The 20,578-nt window shown below is 35.2% G+C and overlaps 1 protein-coding gene and 2 non-coding genes across 3 annotated transcripts in view; 2 read left to right on the top strand and 1 right to left on the bottom strand.

Moving 5' to 3' along the window:
- Dhc1 (dynein axonemal heavy chain 1) overlaps positions 1–20,578 on the bottom strand; it is a 167,513-nt gene that overhangs the window by 65,828 nt on the left and 81,107 nt on the right. Inside the window, exons 41-43 of the mRNA XM_076135322.1 lie at positions 17,570–17,818; positions 15,921–17,489; positions 15,681–15,849 (exon numbers count right to left, since the gene is read on the bottom strand). Of these exons, the coding sequence (XP_075991437.1) occupies positions 15,681–15,849; positions 15,921–17,489; positions 17,570–17,818 (1,987 nt within the window). The remainder of the gene's footprint in view (positions 1–15,680; positions 15,850–15,920; positions 17,490–17,569; positions 17,819–20,578) is intronic.
- TRNAR-ACG (transfer RNA arginine (anticodon ACG)) lies at positions 7,193–7,263 on the top strand. The gene has a single exon. It is a non-coding gene; the product is annotated as a tRNA-Arg (tRNA).
- TRNAR-ACG (transfer RNA arginine (anticodon ACG)) lies at positions 11,252–11,322 on the top strand. Its single transcript has one exon. It is a non-coding gene; the product is annotated as a tRNA-Arg (tRNA).

The following is a 20,578-nucleotide window of genomic DNA, read 5'->3' as shown; positions in this document are numbered from 1 at the left end:
GCACGCGCTCTCGACGCGACATTAGCATTCGTTCATTAAAATGCCTTCAACCTTTGCCAAAAAATGCACATAATTAGAGAGTTTCATTCTATCAGAAATCTCCCTACCGTTATTGTTTGTATTGACTACACACACATAAAACTACGTAAATGTCTATCAATAGGAAGAGATTTTACTCCATGAATGTTCAAGTAATTCACGCATTCAATATTTTTTAAACGAAACAAGGAATAATACATTTTTACTTATATTACCGACTGATTGACATATCAACGCACAGCCGAAACTATAGGATTAGAAACGTGACATTTTGCACCTCGCATCTTTTAAAGCTGGAGGTGAGATCTAAAAAATCTTAGAAAATTCAAATTCGAAGACTCTTCGGAGGGAAACTCTTGGGTGACTCAAGATATAAATTAGAACCATACCTTTTTACTCCAGAATTAAGACCTCAAAATCACAGGAAAAAAAATACAATGAAGCCCACAATAGAGGATGATGGTCGTGTCAGCATTGATGTGGAAATAACAGAAGACAGCAATACAAGAGGAAGTGTTAATGCTAGTGCTATTTTACAAACTTTTATTTTGGGACACTAGTAGATAATGTACACATATTAATAATATCAATTGTTCGATTCCGAGAGTATTTTGCCAACAACATTGGCGAAAACATTATTGTCATTTGATGTTAGCAGCACATGTTTTATTGTTTTGAAGAGATTTATATTATTAAAAATTAATATGTTTGGGTCGATGATTAATATGTTGGGTAATCGATTACCTGTGGATTTTGAAATATAAATCAAAGTAACATCCCAAAACATATGAAATTAGAAACGAATTACTAAAAACGAACGAACGAACTCTGTATAGGATAAACGGTAAACTTTCTAGCCTATCACAATTTCATCGAATCTATTGCGACCCTAAATTGGATCGTGCGGGCGAGTTTATTACGATTCACAAATACTAGGATATTATAACTTCAAAGAGTCGAACATCAAAAATTCATAAATCTAAAATGTCAGAAGTAATGCTACTTACGTAAAACATATTAAGTCGTGTCACAAACGTAATAAAGCTGAAATTCGCATACAGGAAAGACAAAGAGTTAGGTCATTGAAATGCGAGAACTTATTTGGCCTCGCCCCTGTGTTAGAGGCTATGTGAACTTTAAAGGTGTTTTTCTCAAAAATAATGACTGCTGGGGTTTAAAATTTACTTAACAAACGGAGCATCTTGAAACGAATTACATAATGGTGCATATTTTAGTGAATTTCAATCGAGTTTTATGTTATGATTTTGAGTATATATTTCACGAAGCGCGAACCAGTGCTGAAGTAGGAGGGTCCCAACAGTTTTCCTCCCAACATTTGTCTTCTAGATATGAGTATATTTAGTAGCTATATTTATTACGAGCTTTATTATCTTTATCTTTTGCAATAAAATATTCCAAAACCGCAAAAGAATCGAATTGGTCGTTTTTTTGCGTGCGACTGTTTGAATACCAAAATTGAAAGTAAGATTACAATTTTTAAGACACTGTGTAATGAATTTCCACTTCGCTTAATATTAGCAAAGTGGTTACTATTTCGGATAGTTTGAGTTGTCTATGGCGTTTAAAGCAAATTGGTTTAAATTAATAATTACTTCCTTTAATTTTTCTCATAAAGGAGTCTCGTTTTCAACGTAAATCGTAATTCGTCAAAATTAAAAGGTAGGTATCATACGAATAGAATACAAATTCCGCACCTTGGGCTAGAGTAATTTACCTCATTATATGAGTATGGGTTGGACAACAATTCACCTGAACACATTTTTTATGATTCATCATTAGACCACCTTTCACCTTGTATCCCTCTCCGCGTTAATTTTAGTTTTCTTTTATCTTATTTTTTTACTGATTTTGTTTATATTCTCGGTAATTTTATTTTTAAACAAATTAGAAACAGAATGCTATAAAATATTATAGTTATACTTTACTTTTACGATAGTAATATATACTATATAGGTACGTAGCTTTTCTAAGCTCTCATAGTAAAAAAAAAACTTTTTGAAAAAAATTACTCCTCTTGTAAGACTTCTTGTAACTTCACTATGGCCGAATAGTTCGTTTGCAAGCAATGAATAAAAAATTACGGGAATTTTCGGGTTATTCCACTTAACTCCAAAAAAGCGTTCCACTTTAACTCCAAAACTGTTTTAATAAATATTTTATTTAAATATAATTCATTCCACTTTAACTCCAAGAAATCAGCAGAAGTAGAGTCAGTAGCTTAAAATATTCATAATACGGACGACATGGATGCAGAGGGAGCAGTTCGAGTCCAACCAGTTGTACCAAGCGCAGGTGGGGCGCGCGAGGGCATTCCTCGCCACCGTGCGTTCTTCCTTGCCGGCGCTCGCGTCTCCTGTCTCCCACGACGATGGACGATCTGACTGCAAACACGACTTCCTTCGTCTGCCTAAAATTAATTTTCCACGCGGACGAAGTCGTGGCGGCCTCTAGTGCATTAATAAAATAGTATTTACAATTTATTATATTATACAGAACTTAATACCTTATACTTATTATGTTTTGTTCAGGCTAAATTTATATTACAACAGTAATGAGATACAAGAAACTACAGTCCACCAGACGTGGAGCTACGTGCCTTCTAAATGCAAACTTGCTGACCTCACTTCTTGGTGGGTGAAGGCTGATTGCAACAGCGCCTCCACTCTTTGATGGTCAGGCCCTGAATAATTATAATGTTGAACATCCAATCTTATTATGTAGCAAACATCACTTGACAAAAATTATAAGAACATCGAAGCGAACAGCGCGTGTACTCCGACAATGGCACCACTGCGAGCGCTTCATTAATGAAATAAAAAAGAAACCTAGGCTGCTAGAGCTACTGTACAAATTAATGGAAGAAGCACAATACTTCGATAATTATCGCAAACCACTCCTTCGTAAGCGCCAATCAATAAATAGAGACTTGGAATTAAAAATTGAAATTCAAAAATACGAAACGGGTAATTCGAATTTGATTGAGATCATTTATAACTTAAAAAACATATGAAATATTAAAACCCGTAATTTATATTACTTAAGCTAAGTAAAAAAATCTGATTAGAAGTTGTGTTAATACATTTAAAATAAGAATATAGGATGTTAAAAAACTTATTTCTTTGGAGTCAAAGTGGAAATAATGTATGGGATGTTATAGTTTTGAGAACAATGGATTTGGAGTTAAGTGGCATAACCCGAATTTTCTTATAAAAACCATTGAAAACAAGAGTGATTGCAACAAACCTACATGATCAAATTACATCAAACCTACATGATCAAATTACATCAAACCTCTCGAACGGAAAAAAAACATTTTTGGTTTAGTGAACTTGTTGAACCGACTTGAACATAGCTACCGATAACAGCACGTTCGTTGAATACTAGGAAAATATGAGTTTCAGGAGTGAGATGAACTAAACTGGCGAATATGAGGCAGAAACAACTATTGAACAGCTTCAGCAAATATTCAGCCTTACAGTTACTGTGATAAAGACTACTATCGTGTGCAAAAAAGTGTAGTTAATGCTTTTATTTGCAGCAGATTATCAGCAACAGATCTTGCAAAATGGTTTCCCTCAATTTAAAAATCGTAATAGTCATGATTTATAACACGAATGTCTACTATAATTAATTGGAGATAATGGACTTTGAACGAGTCTATACGTTTATCTAAACTTTTTGAAAAGATATAAATGTTTTATGTCATAATGTTGAATGTTTATAACAAAACACTAGAGGAACTTGTGCTTGATGGGAGTGACCAACGTCCCGAAATTGGACGTGGGATGAGAGAAGGCTATATATTGACTGTAATGTGTAGAGCAGTATCGTTAAAAAAAATTACATTTAACTTAAGTAAATTTTAGTAATTTTCAATGTTTATTACTTTAATAGTAAAAATATTAAAACAACTTAGACTTCCACTTTTGTATCTCGTGAAGCTTCAAAGAATCACTGGAAGTTTCATAAGGTTTTAAAGGACGCTTAAAACATTTTTTTTAGAGTTATTAACCAGATCACTACAAAAAAACTGAATACTTAAGCCCATTACTGGTCTTTCTATTGCTTTAAATAACACTTTGGGCAAGCATATTATTTAAATAAGTAAACATGACATTTAAGAATATATTGATTGATTTTTTTGAAATAGCAGGCAAATCAAATGTAGGTAAGTATTTAAACTGAAGTAAACAAAAACAAAAATATTGCTACAAAATAAATAGGTAAGTAATGTGTAATGGTAAAAGCGTTAAATAATTGCGAGCCTCAATTGAATCGCACAGGCGAGTTTATTACGATTTACAAAGACTAGGATACGATAACATCAGAGAGTTTTACATCGATAAATCAATAAATGTAAAAAGTCTAAAGTAATTCTACTATCGTAAAACACTTAATGCCGTATTACAAACGTAATAGAGTTTAAATTCGCATACAGACAAGAGAAACAGTTACGTTGTTGATATACGAGTAGTTATTTCGACTCGCCCCTGTGTCATGGGTTATGTGAACTTTGAAAGTGTTTTTTTTCAAGAATTACGACTGGTTGGATTTCGAATTTAGCTTACAAATGGAGCATCTTGACACGTTCTATATAATAGTATAGATTTTAACGAATATAAATAGAGTTTTATGTTATCATTTCGAGATTTAAATTCACACTAAGGTAGAAGAGTCCGTGCTGGTGGGCGTGCCTTCCAATGTTTATAATATTGTGAGCCCAGCATGAAGGACTGTACATTTTATGTGAATAAAGAAAAATAAGTACTAATGTTTGAATGAAATATGGAAGACCCCAACACAATCTAAATGCATACTAATATTAACATTGTATTTGCAGCCCTGTTGATGGGTATGGCGTCTTTATACATGCTTTAATACTCATTTGTTATTAATTTTATATTTAAAAATATCTCGAATTGTTAAAATAAACTTTATTTTAGATACGTACACTTTTTTGTTAATTCAGGTTGACATGATATTAGGCTCACTTGATACGATATTGGGTACGTTTTGGGCATGCGCAATGCTTCTAGGGCTTACTATGCGACCTTTCAGGGCCAAGATGAATATCTAGTATTTACAAGACCTTACTCATATTTCATGTTCAAAGATTTTTTTTCAATTGATGCAAAAATCTATCTCCTGCATGCTTAGTTAAGAAAGGACAAATGTAAATTAAAACTGGCGCGCAATAGCATCCAACCATTCAGGAGACATTTCAGTCCAGATAAACTGCTATTGGCTCTCTATCTGTTAATGTGTGAGTGAAACTGCAAGGTGTGTAGTGGAAGGGCTAAATATATTGGTTATGATTTTAAAAACATCTCTTTTTACTGTAGAAAACAGAAAATGAAAAGATATTTTGTTATTTTAAATAAATGGTTGATAATTAAATTTTATCTACCAAATTCACTGCAATAGAAGTGTCACAAAAATTAAGCCACGACTCTAGGCCTTTGCCTGTGTGTGCGTGCCAAACGTGCATAGGTGTCGCTGACGTCGCATCAGAGGGTATAAAAGGCGATGCAACGGCGCTCCATGCATCCTCTCTCCGGTCACTCGGGCCGGAACGGGTCCTAATTGACCGGCTGAGAGGATGGTAAACCTTGAACATGACAGGTTGTTTAACCTGCCTATGTTTTAATTGTAGGTACAGTTAATTAAAACTTGAGATTTAAATGAAAACCATTTGTGCTTTAGACGACAAATTTTTAAAATCATTGAAGATAACACTTAGCTCCATGATTTTATTGGGAAAGGTTTCTAATGGTAGTATCGATTATGTGAGTAAAACTTACATTAAGAGCGGCCGACTCGTGGTTAGGCGAGCTTGTTACACTAATGTAATTATCAAAAGTGAGAGGTTTTTATTCATGCTTCATTCTTGGACATATTCTGGGCCAATGAAAGTTAAAATCCGTAGTAGCATGTCAAAGCAACAAAGTGTATAATAATATGGATGGCCGCTTACGAATAAATGTTTATTCATCCTCTAATGATATGCGTCATTAAATGAATACAACTCTAATTTTAATAAATTCAACACGAAATTTAAGGCTCATGAAATAGTAACCGGAAAAAGGAAAGAGCTCTAATTATATGATTTGGTGCTGAAAAATTCTATTTTATACAATATAAAAACGATTCGAAAGATTATTGTAGATTTCTAATTAATGTTGTTGCAAGCATTTAGTAGCTAAAGCAGCTGTTTTACATTATTTTTGATGAAAAACATAGCAAACATGTTATATTATATATACTGCGGTAGGTACGTAAAATGACCTTAATCAATGTCATTTCTATGAGGAAATGCCAATGAAGGTGAATTGAACACTGTAGGACACTAGGATATCATGAACACGCAGAAGGGTAAGGGGTACAGTATGAGTGACACGTTGCATCCTTATCTATCGTCGTTGCTAGGCAACAATCACTGCACTAGCCACGCCTCTACGCGGTGTAAAATACTTCACAGATATCCGATTCACTTCAATCGCTACGAGTTCTACGTGAAAAAGAGACAAAAACTATTTCAACACTTCCATACACGGTTTTAGAATATAATAATAATATACAGTTTTAAGTGTTTTTAAAGACCTGTAATTAAGATTTGAATTAGAATAAAATAAATCTGTTAAGATATTCTTCAGCTGATAATTTCGGCTATGCAAAGTTTATTTGGGAGTTCTTATTATCAGTATGCATTTTTAGTGTATTGTTAGGTTAGGTTACATCTATAAGACACAATATAAAATAAAAACATACAGGTAACCGAACAATTGTTTAAGTAGCATTAATTATTAATAACGGTTTTCCGTCGCACCACGTAGACACAAGTCCTACGACGTAGTAATTTCATGAAAAGGCAGCAGAAATCAAAGTGTCCGTCATCGATACTGACATAATAATATAATAAACTACACAAGAATGTCAGTTGATCTAATCACTGAAAACATGATTTCTGATTATATATTACTAGACAATTTTTAAAAAAATATTAAAACTATTACACGGATTTAATTTTACATCTCGGATAACAATCAGAGATTATAATTTTTAATTAATGATATCAAAAACGATCACTGTCTGCCGCGTAAAGGGTTTCATTATTTCGCATGGCTCTCGTAGCGGGGGCGTAGCTCAGCGGTAGAGCATCCGACCACGAGTCGGAAGACCTCGGTTCGAATCCGAGTGCCCTCACTTCATTATCCGACTTAGCCGCCTTTTTGAGTTTTTTGTGAATATATTTTAAGATTGTATTTGCAATATTACACAAAATTTGATAGAATTGAGTTATTTTGGTTCAACATGTACAGAGATTAAATTTTTTAGGGTTTTAAAAGAATATACAATATAGCATTGTTTAATTGCATTGTTAAAAACGACCAAAGGTATTGGTTTGATTAAAGTAAAGTGCTTGCTTTTTGCAAAGTGGTTTGTATTAATCAGAACATTTTTATAGTTATTACTAGCGAACTGGCCCTACTTCGTCCGGGTATATCACAATTTTATAATGTTGTTTCCATTTGTGTGAGAATTTCGATCCCATACAAACCTTGTCCTAACAGTTACAAACATATTAAAAAATAAATTTCCAATTTAGTTTAGTTGTTGTAAAGTTATGCGCGTAAGTACATACATTTCAGTGATACATTTTCATTTAAATAGGTAAAGAAACTAGGACTAAAAAATATATTTATTTAAGAACAAACGATGACATATGATGACAAATGCCAAATATTAATAAATAATATAAATATAGCCAGTACAAGACATCACAAAAGCTAATGGAAAAATACGGTATTTTTCAAAAACATACAAATTAATAACTCTCGTGTGGCAGCCCTGAGGCGAAACCCTATTCTCCAATGTAACGCTGTATATTGGTATAATATTAATAATATTATGAATAATCATGAAGACCCCAATCGAAGCTGACAGAACGCGCTCGTATCCCTCAGCAACGCTCGGGCTTCGGGAGTGCGCCGCCGTGACGTCTTTGTCAACTGCTGACAGCCCGTCATTTTTCTATAGTGTTTTTGTATATTTTGTTGTAAATTTATTGTAAATTTGTATTTTTTTTAGTTGTATGTCTAGTTTTAGGTGTACTTACAATGGCAGCAACTCGGAGGTAAGTACAAGTCAACCTTCAACATCGGATGAAGGCCTAGCTGTTTGCCCTTTCTGCCCCCAAGCTCGCTCCTTTAAGGGTGTGAGGGGTTTGAAGATACATTTGGGTCGAATGCATAAATCCCAGAATGTGCCTTCATGCTCCTCCACTTTGCAGTTTAGCCAATCTGATACAGATATTATCCTAATTCCCTTTTGGCAAACATTAACAAAACTAAAAAATTACGTTCCGGTTTTAATAAGAATTCTCCGTCTATCTATCTAACGTATGGTTGGTGGTCAACCTAGTGTCAAAGTTATTTAAGCCGCCCGAAAGGCCTTTGACATGGCTTAACGACTGTTATCTTAATTGACAACACCCGGGACCGCCTTTATACGTGCCCTCCGAAGCACGGCGACGCTCAGTTCAAATACCACTGTGCGGTCACCCATCTATAGAATGACCGCGCCAAGGGTTGCTTAACCCACTGATCGTTGACCGACCAGTGAGCACACCTGGCTATGAGCGCCTCCCCGTGGCGCGAGGCCTACCGTGGCAAAAAAATTTGCACAATGCATTGGCCTCGTCGTTCGGGAGAATTCTGTCACAGCTTGGAAGCAGCTTCTCACTTTCCCTTATAGAATAAGTACTCCATATTCCCAATTTTCGACCCAACCAAAAATCTTTAACATCCCTAATTAAAGAAAAGTCTATTTATTCGGCCCATGATTTTAAACCAAATCTTTCAACCTTCAGCAATAAAACAATTTTGAGTTGTGGAATCAAAATCAAGGGAAGGTGATATAAGGTGGGCAGCTAGACTTTTATTTAGCGATGATGTGGTGGCGCCTTGCTCTCCTGAAACACTTGCTGGTCTGGAGAGGAGACACCCGGTGCCAGGAGATGGCCTTTCCTTCCCAGACCCACCAGACACTAATTATTCTGATTATATAAGTTGTAGCCAAGGACGTCATTATGGCTGTTAATTCTTTCAGGAGTGGCTCTGCCGGTGGCCTCGGTTTAACACCGCATCATTTAAAAGACCTGCTGTGTCCTTCCGCCGGGTAGGCCGGCGATACGCTGTTGAAGGAGTTAACGGCCTTAATTAATTTAATGCTCTCCGGCGGTGTGACTCATGGTATCATTTTTTTCTCTGAAATTTCCCGTCGAATCGTCGGCACGACACGTGACCAGAGGGCTGGCCTTTACTTAGGGCAAAGAAAAAGCGTTGCCATTCAACGTGGCAATGCTGCCAGCCTTCTGGGCACGTTACCCGAGGACGGCGATGCGGAGATATTTTATGATGCCTTATTTTAATTTTATTTCATTTAATACCCTTTTTTAAAGTTTGTACATATAAAATTATTATTTAATGTATAGTTTTAATAATTATTGTTTAAAATTTATGAAATAAAAACCAGTTTACTTTATTAGGCTGTAATTTAACGAACTAGTTCCTCTAAGATAGTGCTACGGGCGCTACAGCTACGTCGTAGAACTGCTCGCACAATAATGAAGGTGACTTGGGCAAGTCAATTTCTGAATCAAAATGAAACATGTATCAGGTATTATTATAACATGAATAGTGCCTTCAACTGTCTTGCCGCACTCTTCCCCACTGTAAAACATTGTTACTAGCCTACATTTATATACTTAACCTTTCTATTGTTTTATGTATTTCTGTAATAAGAATTTTATTAACTACGATCGAAATTACAAGAATGGCAATAGAAAAATAAAATTTACGCTCAGCGCGCCCTCACTCCGTGACTATTGAGGCGATAATATATATCTACTCTTGTGGATACGAAAAGGTTTATACACGGGGTCTATCAATTTTAATTGTAAATATCAATTTAAATTTTCGTCTCTAAAACAACTGTCAATATTAATTGCAAAATAACATTAAATTGTACTAGTGATTGACACTTAAACTACCACCATCTCTGAACTACTACCGGCACCACCTGGCTTCGTGTAAGTTGTGTTCGTGTAAGGCTACTGGGCTATTGGTAACCATGTAGTTGAAGAGATGGCGCTAACGAAGAACTCTTGCAGGTTTATAATGTCCTGGTGTAATTTTCGAAGATTTCAGATTGCCCTGAAAGTCACGTGATTCATCATATAGATACTGATGTTTGTATATACAAATGAAATTCCGCTTTTGCCATTTCTAACGGTGCTCCATACAAATTCCGAGCCAACAAACCAGGCTCCCAGAAATATGTTGGATGTTCTTTTTAGCGCTATCTATTCAAGTTCGAGGAGACTACTGACCCGCAACAGTGTACACCGTACGGGGTTGGTTAAGTACAGCCGCTAAAGTTTCATAGGTGGCGCTATTTCCAACTCTCATTTTTATAATAATCGCTCACAGTCTTATATCCTTTGTTTAATGAGCATTCGTCTTAGTACTGCGGTTTGTGATAATAATATGGAAATATGGAATGATATGGATAAACTAGAAATTGATAATGAAATAATAATAATACATACATATCTATTGATCATTGTATCGAGATAATAACTCCGTTTTCGTCTGAGATTTAATTTAGAAAAACATTAAACATTATGATTGGCAAGGACGGGACTTTTTTTTTCGTTAACATGCTTAAGAAGGAGTACTTAATTTATCTTTTGTTCTAATTACCAGAATTGCAATTAAAATATTCACAATGGAATAGAATTATTGAATATTTCATATTTATTGTCCGTCTTTTTGTCTGTCAGTCATCTGTCTCCAGGCTGTATATCAAGAAACAGTTACTTTTTTCTTTGTACGCCACCAGTTACGCAGGAATGGGTTTTATCCTATTCCTACGTAACAGGTATCGTACAAAGAAAACTTTGTTTTATTCGTAACTACGTAAGACAGGCATGTATTTGTTTTAATAAAATAATATTATTATTATTATTCATTTTAAAATATTGGTTTTCATTTTACATATTCATTATTCATATTCATTCATTCACATCTCGGAGAGCAATCAGAGATTGTAATTATGAATTAGCCCTATCAAAACTACTATCACTGTCTGCCGCGTAAAGGGTTTCATTATTTCGCATCACCCTCGTAGCGGGGGTGTAGCTCAGCGGTAGAGCACCCGACCACGAGTCGGAAGACCTCGGTTCGAATCCGAGTGCCCCCCTGCCACTGAGGTGTAGTCTTTTTGAGTTTTTTATAACATAAGATTGTTTTTGCAATATTACACAACATTTTAAAGAATTATTTTGGCTCATCATGTACAGAGATTACATTTTTTTAAAGATTTTACAAGAATATACAATATAGCATTTGTTAAGTCATAGACCATAAGGCGTAAGTGTGACGAAGAAAATATTGTCAGGAGTCTTATGATGGCCACATTTTATTATACATAAATGTCAGCTATAGGTAATAATCAAATCTCTCACTCTTAATAGGTATAATCTAAAGGTGTTTGACACACACGGGGTAAGGAAAGCAAATAATTGTTTCATTATAGATCATATTATTTTAAAAACTGTCTTTTGAATTCAACAAGATTTGTTAAATTTCGAGACGGCGAGGTAGAATACAGGCGGTCTTTGTTTAAACTATTACATGGTTTTAATTTAACATCTCGGATAGCAATCAGAGATAACAATTCTGAATGAGCCGTCTCAAAACGATCACTGTCTGCCGCGTAAAGGGTTTCATTATTTCGCATGACATTCGTAGCGGGGGTGTAGCTCAGCGGTAGAGCAACCGACCACGAGTCGGAAGACCTCGGTTCCAATCCGAGTGCCCTCACTTCATTATCCGACTTAGCCGCCTTTTTGAGTTTTTTGTGAATATATTTTAAGATTGTATTTGCAATATTACACAAAATTTGATAGAATTGAGTTATTTTGGTTCAACATGTACAGAGATTACATTTTTTTTAAAGTTTTAAAAGAATAATATATACAATATAGCATTATTAAAAAAAATAAAAAACTACCATAAGGTATTGGTTTGACTAAAGTAATGTGCTTGCTTTCTGCAAAGTGGTTTGTATTAATCAGAACATTTTTATATTTGGTACTAGCGAACTGGCCCTACTTCGTCCGGGCATCGCACAATTTTACAACATTGTTTCCATTTGCATGGGAATTTTGATCCCATAAAATCGTTGTCCCAACAGTTACAAACACATTAAAAAAAATTTTTTTCGATTTAGTTTAGTTGTTGTAAAGTTATGCGCGTACATATATTTCAGTGATTCATTTTTATTTACATATATAACTTAAAAAAACTAGGACTGAATTAGAATTAAAAATAATTATTTACACCTAATGTTTGTTTTTTAATGACTGTTAAACTTTCTTACATTTTTGTAATAAAACCTACCAGTGTCAAATCTGATTTAGCGCGATATCATTCTTATCGGTGCGATTAACTTCACTGTGCCAGCACAGTGAAGTTAATCGCACCGATATGAAATACCAGGGGCTCATAAAAATGCAGGATGAGTTTGCGTACGTTCGCTCAATCACCTGTTGCTTCGTCTGTGTATTTGTGTGTGTGTTTTAGTTTCACGAGGCGACGGGAGGGAGAAATCAATAGATCGTATTTTAAAACCATGTTACTAAAATAAACAAGAAAAGTCTGCATTAAGTATGACAGGCAGGAAATTAAGATGGGTTTACACGACTTATGCATTTGATGCACTCCAAATATAACTATAAATTATTAATTATTTTTTGACTATATTCATACAAGCCCACTGAAACTATAATCTACTAAGACAAATAAACAATAGGTGCCAGAAATGTAAACGAAAATTATATTTTTACAAAATCTCGGCTAATGATTTGCCAATGTAGGCAAGATGAAGGTTACTAAACGTCTATCCAACCTATGAACACAAGCACCTTAACAAATTCTTGCCTAATGTCTTGACGACAACATTGTCGAATACATTGACCAATATTATAGAGCAACCATTAGAAAAAAAAGACATTCAACAGAGATGTTTTTTCAATAATTTTAGTTTGTTTTGTTGGATTATATAACAAATTAAATAAATAATAAAACAAATTTAAAATGTTAAGTTTTTTTTTCGTTTTTAAGGAAAGGCTTCCCGCACTAAGAATTGCACTTGAGTCGCAAACATACAAACAACGAACAGGAAGTACAACCAGAACCGACACATCTGTGGATCACAAATATTTCTTTCGTGTGGGAATCGACCTCTCGATACATCGGTAGTGGCGTGATCACAACCTTAACCACTGCGCCACGTACACCGTCAATTAATAAAATCTACGATCAGTTCATCACTGTGACAGAGCTTAACTTTATTTTATCGGTATTATTTTAAATGCAAACGAGAACAGGTCCTAACTTAGATCATCAAGTCAAATAATGATAACATTCGTATCAATATGGCTAAATTACGTTCCATAGTAAATAATAATGAATGATAGGATTTGAATAAAACGAGAAAACCACATTTAACAACAGCAAGCACGAAGCAATGTTATAGTGCGACTTTGTCGACACAATATTCCTTTAATTGTAAAACGAGAAACACTTCACTATGACCCGAAAATAAGGCTTTAAAGAAATAAAGAGTAATCAGGAAGGATTTATTTATGAAGTGTGTAACAGTAACCGTGTTGAATTTAATGTAGATTACATATATGTACTTATTGCTTAGAATAATATAGGCATGTAAATGTCAGTGAAACGAAGTTTACCGGATCACACACAGTTTATTATTCTTCTTCCTCCCAAAAATAAAACAAAACAATGACTCACCAAACGCCTGCTAACGTCACACAATTGTTTTGTCATCCAGGAACCCGCCCGCTAACACTTAAAGTTTATGATAAGGTATTAAAGTTCTAAATTGACTTTAATATCTTATCATAAAGTAGAGTAAGAGTACTATTACGAATCTATACTAATATTATAAAGCTGAAGAGTTTGTTTGTTTGTTTGTTTGAACGCGCTAATCTCAGGAACTACTGGTCCGATTTGAAAAATTCTTTCATAGTTAGATAGCCCATTTATCGAGGAAGGCTTTCGGCTATATATCATCACGCTACGACCAATAGGAGCAGAGCAGCAGTAAAAAATGTTACAAAAACGGGTAAAATTTTGACCCATTCTCTCTTATGTGACGCAAGCGAAGTTGCGCCAGTCAGCTAGTCTTTTATATGAGAATATAGAAAAGTGTTGCTACTAGACTTATTCAGGCAATGTTAAATTTATTCTCTCCATAAAATCTATACTTGCACACATGGAATCTATACTAATATTATAAAGCTGAAGAGTTTGTTTGTTTGTTTGATTGTTTGTTTGTTTGTTTGTTTGTTTGAACGCGCTAACCTCAGGAACTACTGGTCCGATTTTAAAAATTCTTTCAGTGTTAGATAGTCCATTTATCGAGGAAGGTTATAGGCTATATATCATCACGCTACTACCATTAGGAGCAGAGTACCAGTGAAAAATGTTACAAAAATGGGGAAAATTTTTAACGCTTATGTAACGCAAGCGAAGTTGCGCGGGTCAGCTAGTATACAATAAAAATAATAGCGCAATCGGTTCAGCTGGTCTCGAGATTTGCGCTAAGCAACACACTTAGCGATTCATTTTTATATTACAGAAGATAACTAAAAAAAAATAACAAAGTAAAGCGAAGATACATATTTTATTTCTTTCATTTCTACAATCATAGCTGGTTCCACAAACGACACCTACGACAAGTTCAACATCAACCTTCAATTTCTAGCCTAGTGACCTAGAGAAATATCATATAAACACGCATAAACAGTCTAGACGAACATATTCTAAATGTTATGCTCCTCTGGTACTACGGATTAGCTAAACGCCAACTTCACACAAATTCGCGGCTCGTGTATTTGTGAGAGGGAGTCGGGAAACGTCGATTGATATTCTCCCTCTCTTTTACTCGGGGGTGGTAACTAAATGAAAACCAACACACACATGAAGACCAGCACTCACGTACACACGTATACTTAATCTGCTTCGATTTTTTTGGTTCGTAAAATCTGTTCAACGCGAAACTTAGGCAAATGCGGATAACCTATTTTGCCAACAAATATTGTCAGGCTTGATAAAATGTTGCTTAATTATCATAACAGCACAGGGAAAATGAAATATTTAATAAAATAAGTGGGTATTTAAAATAACTAACTTAACTAACTAGCGAAATTAAACTAAAAAAGACATTTCGTCTTTCCTTATTTTTGAAATGAAAAATGGCGCTGTTTTTTGATGAAAGATGCGGTTGTGCTTAGGAGATGACATTTTGCCACGGTAAGATGTTGACGACGATTCAGCTGACACCTAATCTTGATAAAACGCTTGAAATAATGACACGAGCATCAGATGTAATTTTTTCTTCATAAAATTATGAAAACGCCATCTCTATACTTAATACACATTCAATCATTATACTTATTTCTATGTCCTGGAAAACAATTCGCTGGACACACTCATAGATCACATTAATTAAATATTTAAAAAAAGACTTACCAACAATATATTTTCTGGCTTGCGACAGGGTTCTATCGGGACTCCATGATCGTATGAGCAGAAGTTTTCTAAACACATCTAGACTTTCATGATAACCGCTCGGAAATGGCTCCTCTTCCGGTTTTGCTTTCTCGTACCACACCCGCCATTCTTTCTCAGTCGAAGTTATCTGTATAGGAAACACAAATTAATAAAATGAAGTACTTACCAAAAAACTGCAATATTTAAATAATGACTTACCCTACTGAGAACGTCGCTAAACGTCTTTAATTTACTGATTTCCACCAGATTCAACCAAGTTATGTCCAAGATCCACCTGAATGGTTTCGGAGTTACCGCGTTTAAATCCAATGAGGCGCCACCTTTGATAAAAGCCATGAATTCATCGTGGGACATCAAACCCTGTTGATAGTCTATTTTCATGGCTAACATAAGTGTGAATAAAGCTTTATGCCTCTCATACAAGCTGCGTAACGTGAACGCCCAAACTTCATGCGTCAAATACTTCAAAATTATATTTATGCGTTCTTCTGTTACGTTACTTTTTGTAGATTTTGTAATCGAGCTGTCGAAAATATTTAAAAACTGTTTCAAGGAATTTTGGTACATAATATTAACATTGCTCATTTCTACAATCAAAAAGTACAATATTGATCCCCTCGCGGCCACCGCTCGAAACTCTTCTCGCGCTTTGACTATTTTCTTTTCAGTTACTTCTGCTACTTTTAGTTTCTCGTTTACCTCTTCTGCAGTTGTCTTTGTTATCTGTAAGACTTGAATTAGAGCCTCGTCATCTACAAGAGAACCTTCGGAAGACGTTAGACGACAAAGCAAGTTGCTTTCTAGCTCTTTCATGCTTCTTTGATTTTTCATGACAGATTCAAATAGCGCTACTCTTTCCTCTTCCAAGTCTGACTTCTCCATTAATATAACCCTGCCTAATAACTGATCTTCTAAACCTTGCATAGTAACAGTAAAGTCTATAATAGATGTCTTTGCACTTATTTCTGGTGAATAAGCGGGATTGGGAAGTTTAGTTGTTATGTACAGCATAAACCCAGGCATTACGTCACATTCTTTGTCTCCTACGATTACCTTTTCTATAGAGCCTGATTTTATAAAGTTTTTCTCAAGCACATTATCAATGACAGGATCTAATTCAACACCAACGTCTTCAATTAACAATGGTCTGCCGAGAGACAAGCTGTCTTCCAAATGGGTCCTGAAGTATTTATGATTTAATGAAGTTATTTGCAGCTCATTTGAACTCTCTTTATTTTTTATCCAATTCTTTCCCTGACTTTGTGGGTCAACTAAAAGTGGATAGGAACTAGATTTTGTCACAATCAATGCATTTTGAACTGACAGGTCATCATTAGGAAGGCCCTGAAGTGTCCATTCCGAAATAGTCGAATTTTCAATTAACATATTGGTAATGTTTAAATCTTGTGTGACAGGTATTTGTTTATTTGTTAAAATTCCCATCCACGTGCTGAGAAGACTGTTTCTAAATTCTTGGTTATAAGGACCGCAATACGAGAGAAATCCTGTAGCTAAAACTACATCTCCCACCAATCTACCAAGTTGCTCTTTAAAGTCTTTACTTTGCTGAGTCCATCTTATTTTCTCACCACCCAATCCATTAATTAAGGCTGTTGCTGCAGTCATTTTTCTTAAGCATACATTAGCAGCGTCAGTCAATTGCTGCTTTTCAGACACTGCAGATTCATACTGTTCTTTAACTTTCCTCAATGACATTTCTCTTTCTTCCAACTGTCTTTCTGCAGACGCCAAGTCATCCATGGCTACCTACAAAATAAATAAAGGCATATTACATGGCGTTCCAATTCATTACTGAGTTTGTGTACTCCTATAAATGTTAGACAAACCTTTAGTCTGGCTTCTTGTAGCATCAAGTTAGCTTTCAAAGGAAGGACTTCTTTATTGACACTGTGGAAGAAAGCCATAGCCTTCGTCCAAGACAGCAGCCCAGCGACGTCACCGCACACACGTTTAGCTGTATCCATGTTATAATCCTCCATTTCAAAATAAGGGACCAAGTGTTCCACCATCTCATTGTTTATTATATCTTTTGGGTAGTTTTGAAGTTGTAACAAGAAGGTTGTACTGGCCATCATCTGAAAAGTGTAAAGTTAATTGCTAGAAACTGACAGCCTAGAAAATTCAATATTATCTTAGTATTTCGTGGACATACTTCCTTAAACGGGAATTTTAGTTTGCCTGTCTGCGAAAGTCTATATTCTCTACTTTATCGCGAATCTTCTATTATACAATTTGAATTTAAAAAAAAATATCCTATGCTTGTCCCCGGCTCCCGAAAAAGACCGAAGATTTCAAGTAATTAAAAATACATAAGAGTCCTACCTAATATTAGTACAACATTCGTAATATATGTTGGCGTAAAACTCAGCTCTCAGAATGGTGACATTACAAATTAAACTAAATTAACTTCATATTACTATTTTTGACAGCCTCCGTGTCATAGTGGTTAAGGTCGCCACGTCGCTACCATTGCGTCGGGAGATCGTGGGTTCGATTCCCACACGAAACAATTATTTGTGCGATCCACAAATAATAAAAATTAATTGTTTCGGGTCTGATCGTTCTTTATATGCTTGTTAAAGTCCCCGTGAAACAAGAGCAATTTTTAGTGCGGGAGTTGTATTTTTAAAATGAAATAAAAAATTACAAAACTCAAGAAGAGATAGTTACCTCAAAAAAAAATGGTTAGTGTGCTTTTGTAAATACCAAATACCTTGGCACACTGAATTTCTATTTAGGCTAGTTTAGTTGTTTATTTAGTATTGTAAAAAAATCTCTATCATACACCTCGTAGAATAACAAAAACATAAGTAATGATGCTAAATTAATTCATTACAAAGTAACCACAACATGGCGTTGTCGATAAAAATGAATATTTATTCAACTGTCTGAAGTTGGTTAACCAAACTGAAGTAGGCAATTTGCGAGTTCGTACTACCAGGTTAGTATAAAATCAAGGATGTACATTTATTTACCAGATAGCTTTTGCACTACCGCTATAAATCAATACTGTGCTATTGCTGTCTCCCTCAATCAACGAGTAACAAACATAGTAGGAGAAGGGTGAGAAGAGTTAATAGCTAACTAGCTATAGCAAACAAACTTGGCAACGCAATAGGTAATGGTACCAGGATATAATAAATCTGCAGGATGTCTTCTGTTTACGTTCTCTAACGCGTCAGCCTTCAGACAAAACTTTCTATGTTACTTTTAGTATGACTAGCTGACTCGGCAAACGTTGTTATGCCATATAAATTATACTAAAAAGTCAATAAAAAAATAGGGGTTGGCGATGGAAGATAAAACATTTGATGCCTTCAGTATGTTTTATTTCTTATAAATCTTTTTGTTTTTATGGTATTCTACCTTTTCTGAGGTACTTCTTCTTTATTAATTCTAATCGCGTTCTGATGAGGTAAATTATAGTAAAAGTTAGGGTTAATTTTAAAATGAAGTAAATAGCATAATTTTATTTCAGGAAACAACATGGTAGGCAAATCTGATCTGGTCGTTACTGTGACCCTTCCACAAGTAAACAGGATACTTTAATTGGTATGCACTAAAAGTATATTCATTTAGGTAATTCAAATATAGAAAACCAGGACGTTGTTTACCATGAGTCCTTTTTTCCAGACAAGAATTTTACAGAAACTATTAACAGATGACTTAAGTGACTGTGACATAGAGACAGAAAACGATAACTGCTGTTTACCTATAATTACATTACGTGGCGCTACAGCGGAGCCTGCAACTTACACTGACATGACTGTATACGAGACTCGTATACTTGAGGCAGAATGCCGACAAAATAACTTGGCCGTTAGACTAATTACACCGACTAATTGCTACAATTTTGACTAGAAGAGAGACAGACCGACTTTTACAGGACGTCGTGAATTTTTTACTGGGTGGCCAGGACCGACATTTCCAATCACAGACCAGACAACTATCGTCGATATTTTTTACAAAATGATTGACACTGACTTCATAGACAGTATTTGCACAGAAACGAATAGATACGCCGATCAGAAAATCAAATTATTAAAAGACCAGAAAAACATCTTACCGGACATTGAGACTGCACTGATGGACACCAATTGACAGAGACGCAATGGTCAGTTTATTAGCCATATTAATTCTTCAAGGGCTGTACCCGCCTCTTCCGGTTGGAAGAGGAGTCCTATTTTAGTTTTAATGGTTTTAGTACTATATTGTGTACTTCTTTCGGAAAATAAAGTCTTAAAATAGATTTTTATTAATTAAATCACTGATCCAATTCGTCGACACCGACAAAATAAAGAACAGAATTAGAATCGGAACCAAACAAACTATGCAAATTCTCACATTACATCATCCTTCCCAAGAAGTGGTAATTGATGAATCCTAAATCGATAAAAAATCGACTGAGCTTCGCTCAGCCGATTTCGTCAAATGCTGCGAAAGTTGGAGTGAAAGACTTAAGAACTTGTGAGAACCTTTCTCTGGGTTTCTGTGGAAGTTTCATATTTATGTGCGAAAGGAAAAGTCTAACGAGAAAACATCTGACGAGGTTAATCCTACTAACATTGACGAGAGACCTGATGACACAGACACGACTGAAGATGTTACAACCGGCAGTAACGATACGTCCCAGCAATGCTACTGCTAAGATTGTATACGACTTAGTAGAGCCTCTACTTCACCGCGGACACACGCTAATAATGGTAAATATTTAAAATAGTCCATTATTAGCACGGTGTCTAAAAAGACAACAGACTGACTGTTACGGGACCTTACGACTGAATCGGAATTCGTTCCCGATTCATTGAAGAAAGTAACTAAGACAGAACTAAGAC

The sequence above is a fragment of the Anticarsia gemmatalis genome, chromosome Z (assembly GCF_050436995.1).
Source record: "Anticarsia gemmatalis isolate Benzon Research Colony breed Stoneville strain chromosome Z, ilAntGemm2 primary, whole genome shotgun sequence".
NCBI classification, from domain to species: Eukaryota; Metazoa; Arthropoda; class Insecta; order Lepidoptera; family Erebidae; genus Anticarsia; species Anticarsia gemmatalis.
This window is presented reverse-complemented; position numbering and strand designations above follow the sequence as displayed.